At 50.4% G+C, this 16,282-nt stretch overlaps 1 protein-coding gene across 1 annotated transcript in view; it reads left to right on the forward strand.

Annotated features, from left to right (window-relative positions):
- Positions 1–15,514, forward strand: part of MAP2K3 (mitogen-activated protein kinase kinase 3) — a 33,262-nt gene extending 17,748 nt beyond the window's left edge. Inside the window, exons 6-12 of the mRNA XM_011378137.2 lie at positions 2,065–2,181; positions 3,216–3,267; positions 4,587–4,714; positions 5,248–5,325; positions 9,570–9,709; positions 10,790–10,835; positions 11,443–15,514. Coding sequence (XP_011376439.1) covers positions 2,065–2,181; positions 3,216–3,267; positions 4,587–4,714; positions 5,248–5,325; positions 9,570–9,709; positions 10,790–10,835; positions 11,443–11,526 — 645 coding nt within the window. The 3' untranslated portion in view covers positions 11,527–15,514. The remainder of the gene's footprint in view (positions 1–2,064; positions 2,182–3,215; positions 3,268–4,586; positions 4,715–5,247; positions 5,326–9,569; positions 9,710–10,789; positions 10,836–11,442) is intronic.
- Positions 15,515–16,282: the final 768 nt, after the last annotated feature.

Consider the following 16,282-nt stretch of genomic DNA (forward strand, 5'->3'; position numbering starts at 1 on the left):
TTAGTAAATACTGGTTGAATGAATGATTCAGTCTACCCACCTGAGTAGGGTAGGGGGCAAGAGGGAAAGGCCATCTCTTAAGTTCTGTGCGTCTGCCGGGGGCATTTCACAGGCTGTCTTACTTAAACCTCACAACAGCCCTTGAATATTGGTGCCGTGTCTGTTTTATAGAGGGTGATGTGAAGCTTAGAGAGAGTAAGTGACTTGTCCTAGGTCAAATGGCAGGATTTGAGGTTGGTGCAGGATTTGAGCCCATACCTAACCGACTGGCTGTCTTCTCTTTCCACTGCTCCAGCTGTCTCCAATGAATGAGGTGTGAGAGCCAGTTCTTTACTTTTGGCCACCAACTCTCTCTCTTTTCTGTCCCCCAAGAACTTTGAGGTGGAGGCTGATGACCTGGTGACCATCTCAGAACTGGGACGTGGAGCCTATGGGGTGGTAGAGAAGGTGCGGCATGCCCAGAGCGGCACCATCATGGCTGTAAAGGTAAGCAGGGTCCCACTCTGCCAGGGAGCCCTGCGCCAGGGGATACCCGGGAGGTGTGGGGGCTGAGACGGCCTATGGGTACCCCTCAGAGCTCCTGGCCCTTGTGTAAGCGATGGTAAAGTACTTGTCCCCTGCCACACGGCTCCTTAACTGTAGCCCTCTCACCTGCAGCGGATCCGGGCCACTGTCAACACACAGGAGCAGAAGCGTCTGCTCATGGACTTGGACGTCAACATGCGTACAGTCGACTGCTTCTATACCGTCACCTTCTATGGAGCCCTCTTCAGAGAGGTGCGGCCTTGGTGGGAGGGTGGGAGGTGGGTGCTAGGCTGGGGACTGTCCTGACCTTCCGTCTGCACATCTGCCCCCTTCCATTCAGCCTCAGTTTCCTCATCTTTGAAATGAGGCCAGTAATTGTACCCACCTCACACAGTTGACACGAAGATGAAATGATGTAGCCTAGGGCCTGGCACAAGGTTGTGTGCCACAAGGTTGTGTGACTACCTGCCTTACTAGCATCCTGGCCAGCAGGGTGGGGCTCCAAGCAGAGGTAGCCATGGAAGTGTTCAAGGATTCTATTCTGGGTCTACAGGAATTACTGGATGGGGGGTGAGAGAGGAATCAGTGACATCAAGGGAGCGTGGCCTGTGGAGCTAGAGGGATGGGCTGTTGCTGGGTGGTGTGAAGGGATGGTATGGGGTGTGAACAGAGACCAGGAACCTGGGTTAGATGTGCTGGGTTTACGATGGTGATTTGCCACCTAGAGTTCAGGACTGAGATCAGGGCTCCTCTTGCCCGGCCTCACTCTGAGCACTTACTGGGTCTCTGAACTTACTGGTGTGGCAGACTCAGTGCCTCACTGGATCTACTTGTCTGATTGGCTAAGCACCCACTGCATTTCAGGTTCAGGCTCTCTATCCCCTTGCCACTTAGGGGGACAGACACATACCCAGGAGCCTGTGGATGCCCCCAAGGAGGTGCTGTACCCCACACATGGGGTCAGAGCTGGCAGGGAGGCCCAGGAGCCTGTGGATGCCCCCAAGGAGGTGCTGTACCCAGCCTTCCCAGAAGGCTGTGCTGAAGGATACACAGGAGTTTGCTGAGGGACCAGGGGCAGGGGAGGCAAGGCATTGCAGGTGGAGTAGGGAACCATCCACCAGGGTCAGAGCTGGGACAAGCTATGTGTGTTGCGGGCAATAAGAGCTGAAGCAGAAGGGGTCTACAGGGCTAGGTCATGGAGCTGAGCTGCAGCCAGCCTGTGAAAGTCCCCATTGGAAGGACACATCAGGTATTTTAGTCACTTCTCTTTCATAATTGCCATGGAATTAGGGATCAGATAGGAGGACCCAGTGCGTGGACCCAGCAGTGTAGGCAAGCCTGGAAGGTGGAGAAGCAGGCAGGTCGAGAGATTTTGGGAGGCAGGGTGGGAGAAGCTGGGAACTCAATAAATCTCTGTGGACTGAAGGATGGGAGATGTGTCTGCTGGAGGCCTGGCTGATACTAGCACCAGGGCAGGCAGTTCAGGCACAGGTGCAGCCCTAGGCAGGCCTGGGCTGACTTCTGGGCATCTACCCACAGGGAGATGTATGGATCTGCATGGAGCTCATGGACACATCCTTGGATAAGTTCTACCGGAAGGTGCTTGATAAAAACATGACGATTCCAGAGGACATTCTTGGGGAGATTGCTGTGTCTGTAAGTGGCCTGGGTGGGGTCTGGAGTTCCAGATACATAGCCAGATGCACCAGCCCTGCCCCAGCAGGCACAAAGCCCAGTCTTTTATATTTTGGAGAGAGCTGGGTCCCACTATGGCCCTGAACCTGGGCTACTGCCCACCAGGGGCTCAACCCTGGACCAGAGCCTTCTTGCTTGATCAAGACTTTAGAGCCTGGGGCTCTGGGAGACATACAGATTGGCAGCTTCTGGTTCTCTAGGCTTTTATGTGCAACTTCCAAGCTTCCTAGACCATTTTACAAAAGGACTTAGTAGTTACAACTTCCTCATGCTGAAAGGGCTCTCAGTCAGCTCAAAGAGGTACAAGTTAAGTTGAGGGAAAGGTTAGCATCCAAAATGTGTGCCTTTTGAGGATGAACATTACTAGAGGAGGGCAGCAATCTTGGGCTTGAACATCCCGGCAGCCAAAGCAAAAAAAAAAAATGGGTATACTGGTGGTTCTCAGTCTTGACTGCATCTGGGACCGTTTAAAATATACCGATGCATGAGTAATGAGTCAGGATCTTTGGGTTAATTGCCTGGGCTCCCCCACCATGTCTCCCTTAGGGGAATAGCTCAAGCATGTAGTCTACTGACTGTTGACAGAGGGGAGAGGAGCCAGAGAGGCTGCAGAAGGGCTGAGTTTTACCCAAGAACCTTGTAGGGAGTGTTGATGGTCTCCTTGCGGGGGGATGGTGGGGGGTTGTCAGAAGCCTGAGACTCTTCAGGGGTCTCCCGTACATCTTTCCCTGGTAAAGGCATGGGCCCAAGGCCCTGGCTTACTCCAGTGGGTGGGAGAAAAGCTGGAGGCCAGGTTTGTTTGCACCAAGGTTGTCCGGCCACCAGGGCAAGTATTAGGATGTGGGCAGGAGCCTGGGTTAATGAGAGGCTGGGTGTGTAAGTAGGTGAGGGAGACAGATGGACACAGACAGGGACATCTTACTGCTTTGTATTATTGATGTAACTGTAAGTAACAACAGTTCTGTTTCTCTCTTCCTCTCTATCTTGCATACAAGATTGTGAGGGCACTGGAGCATCTGCACAGCAAGCTGTCTGTGATCCACAGAGGTCAGTACCCAATGTCGACCATTAGGGAGAGGCTCACGGGCTACTCACATGCATGGTCTTGCCCAGTCCTGCAAGGCAGGTGGTTCTCTTCCCTTTTTCAAGATGAGCCAACTGAGGCTCAGAGAGGTGATAGGTAGGAATGTGCCTGCTGGGGTTGGGAGCTGAGCTTACTTCCCAGTCTAGGCCACTCTCCACTTTGCCAAGCCATTTTCCTTGGCCCCCACCCCAGAACCAGTCCCACCTTCCAGGTACCTCCCCTTAGGTTTGCTGGCACTCAGAATAAGGACTAGATGGACCTTTGCCCTGGAAAGTCTGGTTATTTTGGGCATGTCGTTTATATATTGTGAAGTGCACAGATCTGTAGTTACTGTTCGATAAATCTGTTCAGAGTTTACACCCATGTAACTTGCATCCCTCTGGCAAGATACAGTATATTTCTACTCTTTATTCCACCCCCAAAAGTTCTCTTGTCCCTTCCTGGCTGGTCCTTGCCCACCCCTAACCCCTCATACTCCATGTCTGATTTTTCCCACAGTAGATTAGTTTTTCTTGTTCTTGAACTTCATATAAATATGCTCACATGCACATGCCCTCTGTCTAGCCTCTTTCATTTGACCTAATGTTTCTGAGATCCACCTGGGTTGCTGTAGTTTCTAAGTTAATTAGATTAAGCCCCCTTTGGCCACTCAGTGGCCATCCCAGCCCCCGCCCGTAGCTCACCACTGTTGACAGTTCAGTATGCAACCTGCCACTCCTTTTTCTGTGCATTTCTGTCCTTATGCACTTCCCCATAGAAAGCACATGCGATATATGTGTGTTGTGTATGTGCGTTTACTGGAAGATTCCTCGCTGTGCACCCTGCAGCCTTGAGTTGTGGGGTGGGCTTCATGTTCTCATGCAGACCCACCTTCTGTGTTTTAGCTGCTGCCCTGTGCTTCCTGTGTGGACACTTGGGTGGTTCCCAGGGCTCACCCGGTCAGTGATGACCCACTCATCCCGCCCTAGCCTGGGAGGACCCCAGAGCTAGAGGTTGTGCTGGGAAGTAGAAGTCGAGTTCTGGCTGTGAGGTCCATCTGGACCTTGTATCCAAAGTGCTAATGATGGGCACCAAGATGCCATCCTGACTTCCTTCCTCACTCATGGCCAGTGGCTGGGGCATGTCCATGCTTTACTGCCATCAGCCTCTCAGAGCCTCCGTCCCTCATCCGCTCCCTGGGCCCTGGCAGCAACTGCCCTTTAGGTGGTTGGGGTATGGGAAGAGCCTACTGCCCTTTAGCCATGGCTCCCAGGTCCGAAAAGGCGTGTTCTGTCCTTGGCAGATGTGAAGCCATCTAATGTCCTCATCAACAAGGAGGGCCATGTGAAGATGTGCGATTTTGGGATCAGCGGCTACTTGGTGGATTCTGTGGCCAAGACGATGGATGCTGGCTGCAAGCCCTATATGGCTGTGAGTGATCCCTTGCCACCCCAAATCCTGGGCCATGGTTGAGGGTCAGGAGAGGATGTGCCTGGGAGATAACTGTCAGGTTGCATCCTCTGTCTATCAGGGATGGTGCCTCCCCTAGACCCCGCATTTCCTGCCATAGAGGGGATGCCCTGCTGCCCAGCCTGCCAAGCAGTCCCTCTTAGCTCTGTTATTAACTGTGCCCTGAAGTGCCCATTTGGATAAGTTTCATGGACACTCATGTGTAGGTGATTCGTGGGATCTGTGCAGATCTCACCCCTTCCCTGGTGTCCTGAAGGTGCTCCTCTCAATCCCCAGGTAGAGGTACCTTTGAGGCAAAGTTTGGACCTTCACTATGAGACTCTAGCCCTTGCTGGCCTCAGTTTTCTCATCTGTCCCATGGAGAGTGGGATAGGATGAGTACTGACCGCCTCAGTTTCAGGTTGGGGAGGCAAGACCTGAGGGGACTTGGGTGCCCCCTATCCTGGTCTTTCCCCATGGGGTGGGTGTTCATGCCTCACTGGTCCCTCTTTCAGCCTGAGAGAATCAACCCGGAGCTGAACCAGAAGGGCTACAACGTCAAGTCTGATGTCTGGAGCCTCGGAATCACCATGGTAACACATGGCTGGGGCTGGGTCCAGCCCTGGCTGATTGGGTGGAGCTGGGGTGGGGCTGTGCCCAGTCAGTGAGCTTTTGGAGGGTCCATAAAATACTTTAGGCCCTGGAAAAAAAGTGTTGGCTTCACTATCTGAGAAGAAAATGCACCATATGGAATTACAGTGTATTGAATGAAATGTCTACAGGTGACATTAAGCCCTTCCCTAGTGGTGAGGAAAGTTCTCAACAGTGTGTGATTACTCATCTGTTGGATTTTCCCCAGAGCTTGTGGTGCTTGTCGAGAAATTACAGCTAATCCCAAATTAAGTGAGGTCCTAGTACAAAAATAATTTTAAAAGCAAAATGGTAAAAGTCTTAAAAGTTTTTTTATAGCAAGAAGTATGTTGCCTGTGGGGTCCTGGTGCATTTCCTTGAGTGGGGTAGGGTGGGATGGGTTGGTTCTGTCTTGGGACTGTGGGGACTTGGGTCAGGTGGGGGCAGACACCCCGCCCTTGGCTGAGCTGGAGTGCCTGCATCTGAGGTCAAGGAGTAGGCCTGGACTCATGTGGCTCTTGTTTTTCAAGAACTGCCCAGGCTCAGGTGTGGGTCAAGGGTTAGTTATTTATAGGAAGCCCACTTTGGCACCGTGTGGAGCATGGGCTGGAGGGACAGGAAAAGACTATGATGCTAATTCCCCTGCCGGGGAGGAGTTAGTTGTGCATGAGACCTGGGTATGTCAAAAACGTTACCATCATGGTAGCTGTAGCATGCATGAGTCAGTCCAGCTGACACACTGGCCTGAGTAGTTGTTACTCTCCACCCTCGATTCAAACCACTGGAACTAACGGGGTGTGTATTTGTCCTTGATGTTTATGTAGTGTCAGCACCCTCCCAGCCCAGTCCCTCTGGTTTCCTGGTATTGGGGACGGGGTTTAGTCAATAATCAAAATCAGTCAGTGCAATATATGGTGCAAAGGAGTGTGGAGAGGAGTACAGTGAGGTAGGGGGAGTGACTGCGGGGCAGCGGGAGCAGAGCAGCACAAGGCTCTTCGTGGGACGGGGAGAGGGGCCCACGGGGGCCTGGGGGCAGAGGCCCAAGTTGGAGGCATGCCTAGCGTGAGCTTGGGGTCCAGATCCATGGGGAGGTTAGAGGTCAATGGAGGTGTTTTGGATTTTACCGATGTTGCAATTATCATAGTAATCCTTGTTGTTATTGTGTGACTGTAGCTTTATAACCTACGTTTGTTCACAGTGACTGGGAAAGGATCAAAATCATTTTGCCAGAGATGCAGAGCTGAGTGATACCTTCAGTTTTCCTTAATACTGCTGACACATCATTTTCCAATTAAACTTTTCTTCTTTTTGAAGAAGACAGGAATATTCACAGTCTAAAGATGGATATACCTGCAGATAAAAGTTGTCTAACCACTCAGTTAAAAAATAAGGCCAAGTTCTTTCTATATTTACAGGCTACACACAGCTGGTTGGATGTTAGAGACCTCATTCATGACCACTTCACACTTACTCCTGCTCCCCTCCCTCCTCTATCCCCCTCTCCCTTCCATCTGCCCATCTATCATCATTACTGGGGAACCACCACATCTCAGTGACCTGCTAATATCAGTGGTGGAACTCGGAAACATGCCAAGTGCAGGTTTTAGTTACCAAATGCCACGTTATAAACCAGAACCTAGTGACTCAAACCAATAACTGTTTATTATTTCTCATGTTTCTGCAGTCTAGGCTAGACTCAGCCGGGCAGGCCTTCCATTCTACCTGGCTCTGGCTGGGGTCAGGGTTGGGATCAGGGCTGGGCTGTGCTAGAAGTTTCAAGAAGGCTTTAGAAACGGGGTCTTGTACATGGCCTCCCGTAGGGCAGGCTGTTCACTGGGCATCCCTACAGCATGGCAGTGAGAATGGTTGAAGTCCTTGCTAACTGGCTTCCACAAGGGAAGTGCTATTAAGCACTACTCCTGGGACTGGCCCAGTGTCACTCTGCCTCATTGTGGGGGTCAGAGCAAGTCCAGGCCAGCCAGGTTCAAGAGGAAATAGACTCCACTTCTGGATGGGGCCACTGGCAAGCACACCCAGGGAGGAGAAGCCCTGATGACCTTGTGGGAGACCAGCTGCCATAGTACAGGCTCGGTTGCCCCCCAGAAGTTACAAAGTAATAGAAACAATATAAAAATATAGAGGAAAAGTAAAAGGGAAAAAAAGATCACCGTGGTGGTTCTACTCCAGAAAAACAGCCTTTTGTTCTCATTGTCAACTGCCAATATCGTACATTTCCTTTTAAATGTTTTGTCTCTTTATAAAAAAATATATGTAGTTTTATTTTGCTTTTTTTCACTTAGCCTTACATCATTCATATTTCTCTGAATTGTTATAAACCCTTGTGGGCATTTGCCACTATCTACTCAGCCAGTCTCCTAATTTGGGGAATTTCACTTGTTTCTGGTTTTGTCTTTCCATTTGAAGTCCTTGGCCATCCTGGGGGAGCGACTGGTGAAACACTGCATGCTGGGCTCACCCCTCTGGGTGGTCTCCCTACCGTTCTTGCTGAACCCACCCTGGGTAGCTCTCTGAGGGCACTTGACTGTAGCTATGGAACATAAAGGGCATTTACCAGAATAAACACGGGATAATGTTTGGGAAGCCTCTCAGCCATAATGAGTGTTGACCAAGTGCTGATCATGTGAACCCTTGTCTGGGATGTCACAGGGCACACCTCACAGTCACCATGGAGACGCAACTGTCCTGTGGCAGGCTGGTCCCTAGCACTGCACTTTTGGGTGCTTCTCAGTATTTACTATTACAAATAACACCACCCCATGTATCTCTCTGCCCTGAGGCTGTTTTTGTTTTGTTTTTCATTTTTTGAGCTCTTTAGAAAAAAGTTACCAGGAAAGGGACTACCAGGTAAAGGGTTTGGACATGTTTCCACTTTCCTAATTATAAAGTCTGGTAGTCCTCCGGGTCCTTTTCTGTCAGTCCACGCAGGGTCCTCACTTCTGCTTGTTGGAATCAGTGAAAATTCTAGGAAAAAGAGCATCCTGAATTTATCCAATAAAAATAAATACACATAGAATCACGCCCACGCCCATTGTATTGTGTGTATCCTCCATCTGTGTGGTATGTTTATGTCTTGACTAGAAAGGGGCCGTTAGCCTAATGGAAGGTTTTCTTAGCACAATAATTAGTGATCTGTTCAGGTACCAGTTGCCAACGTGGAGCATTTGTTTGAGCTGAAGTATCTTCTGTTTATTGTGGTCATTATGCTGTCAGTGAGAAGCTTCTGTGCTGTTTCAGGCAGGGCCTGGGCTGACCTGATTTGTTTTTTTCTTTTCAGCAGTCAAAATTAGAACTCAGAGTTTGTCATAAGCTAGCCAGTTTTTTTCCATAAATGACTTCCAGTTAACTGCAGGCGAGGCACAGGGCTAGATGCAGCGTCTTGGTAGCCCTGATGTCGTTTGCAGAGAGGTCCAGGTCCAATAGGGTTGATGAGGCCCTGGTAGCCACCTGTTCTTGGAGTCAGGGAGAAACAGTGATGGGGCCAGAGAGGGGAAGGTTTCTTGGAGGAGGAAGTATTAGTGATGGGCCTTATAGGATGCCAGTGGATGGACAGTGGGGGCTATGGAGGAGGAGGGGCTGCAAACATCAATTCCTGATGAGGGCTGGAGTGGACTGTTGCAGAGTGAAGTAGCTGATCAGATGTGGGCCTCATAACATTCCTTCTCCAGCCTTGGGGGAGAGACAGGAATATGAGCATCATTTCATTTTCCATTTGCCTTCTCTGTAATAACAACAGCTGCCCAAATTAGTGGCAGCAGAGGCTAAGACATCATAGAGACGTTAGAGAGGGGAGTGGCCTGTTGTAAACAGTGGCCTCGTTGCCTGTCCAAGTTCCTTTGCTAACTGCTGCCTTTCAGGAAGGTGGCCCAGGGCTGCCAGCTCCTGATTTTTCCAAATTAGGTAAAACTTGTTTTTTTATATAAAATCTTTTGAATTCAGATTGTTTGAAAACCCAAGGATGATCAAACCAGTCACAGCCCAGGGCAAGATCTGTTGGTTGGGTCAGAGCAGCTAATACTGTGTCCCCCTAGCTTTCATCTTTGGTCTAATATCACATGTCATCCCTTGACCTGCCTCGGCCTGCCTCGGTCCAGCTCCAAGTGCTGGGCCAGGACAGGCAGGTTCTGAAATACTCTCCTGGGTGCAGAGTGTGGATGCATCTGACCCAGTGCCTCTGTCCCCACTGCAGATCGAGATGGCCATTCTACGGTTTCCTTATGAGTCTTGGGGGACCCCGTTCCAGCAACTGAAGCAAGTGGTGGAGGAGCCGTCCCCCCAGCTCCCAGCTGACCGTTTTTCCCCTGAGTTTGTGGACTTCACCGCACAGTGGTGAGTCTATAGCTCTGACCTGGCCAGATCCCAGTTCCTCCCTTTTCTTTAAAAAATAAGCCCCCAAACAATGTAGCATCAAAATATGTGAGGCAGAAATAGTGCACAAGGAAAATATGACAAACTGTGGTCCTTGGGGAGATTTTTAATATAGTCTTAGAAGTGGACAGATCAGTTAGACTGAAAAGGAAAATGAAAAGCTTGTAGAAGATTTAATAGCATAAAGAAATTTGCTTTTATTGATGTTTAGAACTTTGTACCAAATTAAAGAATGCCTGTGGGAGCTGTATGAAAATTGTGTTTGAAGTTAAAAAGGGAACAGGGAAAAAGGAAAAAGGCAAAGTCATACAGGCTGCATTCTCTGCTCATAAGTAAATAAAACAAGAAGTCCATAACTAAAGAGGAAAAAACTACATTGAAACTCAAAGTAAATTCTTCTGACTCACTCTTGGATTATGAAAGAGATTTGAAAAATAAAATGACAAGCTATTCAGAAGTGAAAGACAGTGAGAACATAACATCAACATCTATGTGTTATGGGTAAAGAGATACTCAGAGGAAAATTTGTAGCCTTTATTTCTTTAATTAGAAAATAAAAATGACTGGAAACAAATGAGCCTTGCAAACAGTCATCGATCACCTTGACCCCTTTTAATTGGGGCTGCCCTTCTCCCAGGACCTGTGATAAGGAATTTCCCCTCCTAATTAAGGATAGCAAGTATACAATTGTTAATGGTGGCATTTCCATATCATTTTAGTATTAGGGTCATTGGAAATTTCCTAGATTGCTATGGAGACAAGAAGGCTAACACCCCAAGAGGCAAAGAACTAACACCCCAAGAGGCAAAGAACTAACCCCAAGAGGCAAAGAACTTGGTCCATGTCTTTGCACCCACAGATTCCACTCTGCCCTCAGGAGTTCCCCAGAACAGCCTCACCCCTTCTTTCCCAAGCCCCGGGAGCACATGGGTCCCCTTGCTGCCCAGTCAGGGGTGACTCCAGCTGGCTTGGCCATCTTGGAGGGGCTGGACTTGCTTCCTCTGTGCCAGTCTGGCCCCAGCCTGCTCTGTTCTCTCCTAGCCTAAGAAAGAACCCCGTGGAGCGCATGAGCTACCTGGAGCTGATGGTGAGTGTGGGTGGGAGCAGCACTGGGCCAGCTCTCTAGGGAGAGGGCTGATTCCACAAACACAGAGGTGGGTTGCCTCTCTGGCTTGCTCCTGCATTAATTCGTTCAGGTACTCAGTCATTCATTTGCTCATGCCTACTCTGGCTCTCTGCTTTCTCCTCTGTGCCAGGCCCTGTGGAGGGGTGCACAGGCAGTGCTGTGACAGATGGTGCAGAGGGATGGGGGAGGGTTGGGGTAGGGGAGGCAGGTGGATAATTTTATCTAAAGGCATAAGGGAAGGCTTCACAGATTGGGTGACATTTGAATTGGGCCTAGAAGGATGAATAAGAATTTACCCACTGATGGAAAGAGCATTCCAAGCCAAATGCCCATCATGGGTAGACGCCTGGCATGTATGGGGAAAAGTGAGTTTTGTGTGGCCAGAGGATAGCTGCAAGAGGGCCAAGAAGGAATCCTCAATGCTGTATCTAACAAGGAGGGCTTCCTGCGGGTAGAGGTCCTAAAGGATGAGTAGGAGTTTGCCAGGCAGAAGGAGCAGCAGGGAGGGGCTGGGGCTGGTTTGGGGAGGTGGGGCCACCTCTACCTCACATCTTCTGTTCTCCAATAGGAACATCCTTTCTTCACCTTGCACAAAACCAAGAAGACAGACATCACTGCTTTTGTGAAGGAAATCCTGGGAGAGGACTCATAGGGGGCAGGGCCTCGGACCCCACTCTGGCCCTCTAGTGCCCCACAGCCCCCTCTGCTGGAGCAGTGCTTGCCCACACCTATAAGCTACTGCCACCCTGGTCTTGGGCATTCCAAGAGGAATCGAGGGGGCTGCTCCCAAGTGCCAAAGAACCAGACTGTCGGGGCCCCCAGCTGGGCCCATGCGGGCCCCACCAGTGCCTCTGTCCTGCTGTTCCAAGTCTCCAGCCCTGAGGCCTTGGACTTGGAGGGGCCTGGATGCCCCTGCCAGACGCTGCTGCCCCTCACAGAAGGCATCCGGTGCTTGTGCACAGGCCACTGCCTTGGCCCAGCCCTGGATGCCACCTGAGTTGTATATTTTTGTATCTTTTGACTGAATGAACTTTGCACACTTCAAGGGTGGCCACACATCTCTCCCACCATCAGTAGAGGGGACACGGGGATGAGCCACATGAGTCCTCCTGATCCCCCTCTGAGGGAGAAGCCAGAGCCACTTGAGGCCTTCACCCAGCACTGGCAAATGGCCTCTAAGGGGCACCAAGGACACTTAGCCTCTGCCTGCCACCTCTAGGGGTGTTGTTTCACTTTTTAAAAACAAATTTGTCTTTTTTTTCTTTTGCTTTGTGGGTTTGGCTGGTTTTTCTCGCATGGTTTGGAGCCGATAACTTTTCTGCCACTCCCTAGGGGACCAGCAGGCTGAGACCCACCCTCTCCACTCAGGCTGGAGTCTAGGAGGATGAGCCCAAAGTCTCTGCTTAGAGAGGTATTCTTCTTGGGGATTGGCTTGACAGGGGCTATAGATTTGCTTTTGGTGTTAGAAAAGAAAAAAATGTTTTGAAGGACTACCTGTTCTGGGTTCTATCCCTGGTGGATTGGGGCAGTTACATGATTGCTGTTTTGATTTAAAAAAAAAAAAAAAAAAAGCAGGTCAAAAGGTTGTGTGAGACTGTGTCACAGCGGCGAGCCCCACTCCTTGTTGAAGGTCTATAGCCTCTAGAAGGACTCCTTCCCCTGGGAGAAGGCCAGGGCAGTGTGATCAGGGGAGTGGGGGCTTGCTGGCTTGCCAGAGTCCTGCACTTTCATCTATGAAGATACCAAAGTTTCCAGATAACTGAGATGAGGCACCAGGCCCTATGCTGGATGCTGGACAAAGCAGCAGACACAGGCCCAACCACTAGCAGGGCCACTTGCCCCACTGTCATTGAAGAATACTTTGCCAGATGCACAGAGTGATGAGCAGGTGTTGGGCCTTGATATTGTCACCTCATTGAAGGTGTTATGTTATTGTCTCAGGTTATTATGTTGTTAACCCCAGTTTACAGATGAGAGAACAGGTCCAGAGAATTGAAGTAACTTGCCCAAAGCCACATTGCTTGTAAGATGGAGAAACAGGCTTGGGGACAGGCAGTGGTCCCCTGGAAAGGGCTCTTAGGGGAGTGGGGGCAACTCAAGGAAGGCCTCTGTGCTGGAGTCCAGTCTGGCTCTGTGATCCTTGAGGCCTGGGCTGGGGCAGAAACGTCCTCCATATTTCAGCAGAGGGGAGTTTATTTGCTCATGTAAGCAGATCTGTATCACTTCAGGCACAGTCGAAGCCAGGAGCATGGTTAATATCCTATAGAACTTGTGTCCACCTTAGCTCTGTATTAGTTTCATACTCTCCACATGTGTACAAGTCAGGACTCAATGGCTCCCACCAGCTTAGCAAAGTTGTCCAGAGCTGAAGTCCCAGGGCTGGCTTATTTGATGGGAAGGGGTCACATGCTCATTCCCAAACCAATCACAAGCCAGGAGAGTCAAATATGGGAGAATTAGCCTACTCACAGCTCAAAGTCTGAGAGCAGGCCCTCCCTAGTCCTCCAAACGATATTAGGGCATGTTCCCAGAAGGAGGCACAGATCCTTTTGGGATCTATCTCCCAACCTCAGTCTACCACTCCTCCCCTCCTTTCTTAGCCTGTCTCCAAATAGCCCTCAGTCTGAGACAGCCTTCTGCCTATTGACCCTTCCCTGGCACAGCTTTTAACAAGTTCAAAGAGGTTTTTGTGCCCCTCCCACCATGATGAAGGCTTGTTCTCACCTGGGGGCCTTTGCACCGCCTGTGCCCTCTGCCTGGAACCCTATTCCCTGCAATTCCTGGTCTCCTATGTTACTGTCTCAGGGAGGCCACCTCCCACCTGGTCCAGCCAGTGTAGCCAATCTTTATCTGCTTTATCTGGGCAGATCTGACCTGCCTCTGTTGTGTCCCCAGTGCTGACACCTAGTGAACAGCTCAGTCAACCTTTGGTGAATGAAAACACTAATGAATGAATACACAAAGCATGAAAGAGTGAATGAATCTTGAGATCCTGTGTGTGGGTGTGCACATGGATGTGTGTGCCTGCGCGGATTGGCCCACATGCAAGTGCATGCGTGCACGGGTCCCACCCCAACCCCTGCTCAGGGCAGGCCAGAGGCGTGTCCTAGGGGCACGGCCACTGTTGCTCCTGCAGTCACCAGGAGGCGTCAGAACTCCGACTTTGACCCCCCTCTCCCTGGAACTCTTCAGGCTTGGCCTTTGAGAGCCCTGTCTGCCAACTCTTTCCCCATCCACCTCCACTATTCCTCCATTTGAGAGGGGAACAGGGTCTCCTGGTAGACCAGGGGCCTGTGTGGGGGCTCTGATCCGCTCAGCTCAGTTCTATGCCTTTGCATCATAAGTCCACTGGTCTGCCTGTGTGCAGTTCCCCCCCCTCCCCCACTTCATGCATAGGCCCTGGTGGGAGCTCTGGGTTGATGTAGGGTGACAGGGCAAGAATTCTGACATCCACAGACTCTTGACAGTTTATACAACTCATGACTTTAGTGATGACTTCAGTGAAGGCTCCCTACTATGCATCTTGCCAAGTGGCAGGGTCCTCTTCCCTGTCCCCAGGCTGTGAGGTAGAGGTCACAGGCACAGGGGCCGGACTGAGCCCTTTGTGGAGGCCAGATGCCTTTATTGCCCTCCAGGCAGCAGGGGCTGGACACTGCATGTCCCAAACCCAGAGCTAAGTAGTCTCTGGACATACAGAGGTAAGAGGCATGTGGACCTTTTGTTTCAGTTACAGTTTCAAGAGCCTCCTCATCAGGCAGCATAAAAAATTTCATTGGTATAGAGTGGGGAGGTAGCCCCTGAGGGAGGATTTGGTGAGTTCCCTTCTAGAGGCCACGGAAGGCAACCTCCTTATTAAATATCTCAGTCTCTCCTCCCCTCAGAATTGTGCTGCGGCTCCCACTTCCCCCAGTCCAAGCCTCCCAGTAGCCCGCAATACCCACACCAGTTGGTCCACCCGGACTGCCCCTCCTGCCACTCTCCCACTTGCTCCCTGAGCTTCAGCCTCTTCATACTCAAACACGTCAAGCCCAGATCTTCCTCAGGGCTTTTGTACTAGCTGTCCTCTCTGCCCAGAATGCTCTCTCCCAAGATGTCCTGCTGGCTGGCTCAAATGTCTATGTTCAGATGCCACCTCCTCATGGAGATCTCCCTGAACACCCCATCGATTTATTCCCTCACCCTGCCATATTTTTTTTCATATTTATTTTGTAAACAATAATATTAATGGAGCCACTTTAAAATGGAGTCACTTTAAAATGGAGGCAGAGCTGCCATGCCAGAGGACCTGCCCTGCATGTCTTATGCCTCAAGCTTTGGAAGGTTAAAAAGAGGGCAAAATAACCTTTGGACTGGGCCTAAGCAACCTGTTTCCCAAAGAACTGTTTGCAAAGATAACAAGAAAGCAGTTATGATGACTATTGAACTGAAAATTAAAAACACTGTTTAGAATTAACATCATTATATTATCTGCTCTAATAGAAATGCCTTTCTTCTACTGATGTAATCGTTCCCTTTCCCTTTCTCATAAATACTCATTGCCTTTGTCTCCTAATCAGAACATTATTTGGGCTTCTGCCTGAATCAGTGCTTCCTCAATAGCTATATTCTTACTGATCTCAATAAAGGCTTGTTGCCTCTTACTTTGAAAGGCCCTTTCATTTTTAGGTTAGCAATTTATGTACATTCTTGTTCACTGACCACCACCCTTGCTAGACTGGGAGCTCTTCTAGGTCCAGGATGAGTCCATCCTGCTCAGAGCCTGGCACGAAGGGGTTCATGACAGAGGAACTAGCAAGCACAGGGAAGGTGTCCTCTAGCCCCCGAGGACAAGCCCAGAACGAGGGCAGTCGGGCCCAGGGAACCGGGCCTGCCAACTGTGCCAAGGTTTGGGCTGGGGTGGGGGTAGGGGCTGCAGTTCTATTTACTCCGGGCGTCAGTCCTGGGACGGCTCTCCAGGGGCAAGGCAAACCCCTCATTGTACTGACTATAGACTGTGTGTTCAGAGAAGGAAAGCAAGGAAGCAACCAGTTCAAGGCCACATAGCAAGCAGTGCCAAGGCTGGGAACTGAGAGACCATGTGGTCGAGGTCCCCCAGACAGCAGGTAGCCTTGCTCTATGTCTGAGGGCAGGGCTTTCTTTGGAGCTGCAGACTTCAGCATAGCAATCCCAGGAACTAAGATAAAGAGTATTTCCCTGTTCCATTTTTTAAGCCTGTCTGGTAACTCTGGCCCAGGGAAGGAGGAAGGGGCCAGCAAGCGGCTTCCACCATCATCAGCTTTATCTCAGGCTGTATCCTTGGCTGCTTTGTGGGCAGGGGTGATGGCGGAGCAAGCAGGGCTGGTGTCATCTCTTCTCTTAGCAGAGTCTTAACAGTATCCGGCTAAGCCTCTATCTGATGCATGGACCCC

This window comes from Pteropus vampyrus, unplaced genomic scaffold (assembly GCF_000151845.1).
Source record: "Pteropus vampyrus isolate Shadow unplaced genomic scaffold, Pvam_2.0 Scaffold331, whole genome shotgun sequence".
NCBI classification, from domain to species: Eukaryota; Metazoa; Chordata; class Mammalia; order Chiroptera; family Pteropodidae; genus Pteropus; species Pteropus vampyrus.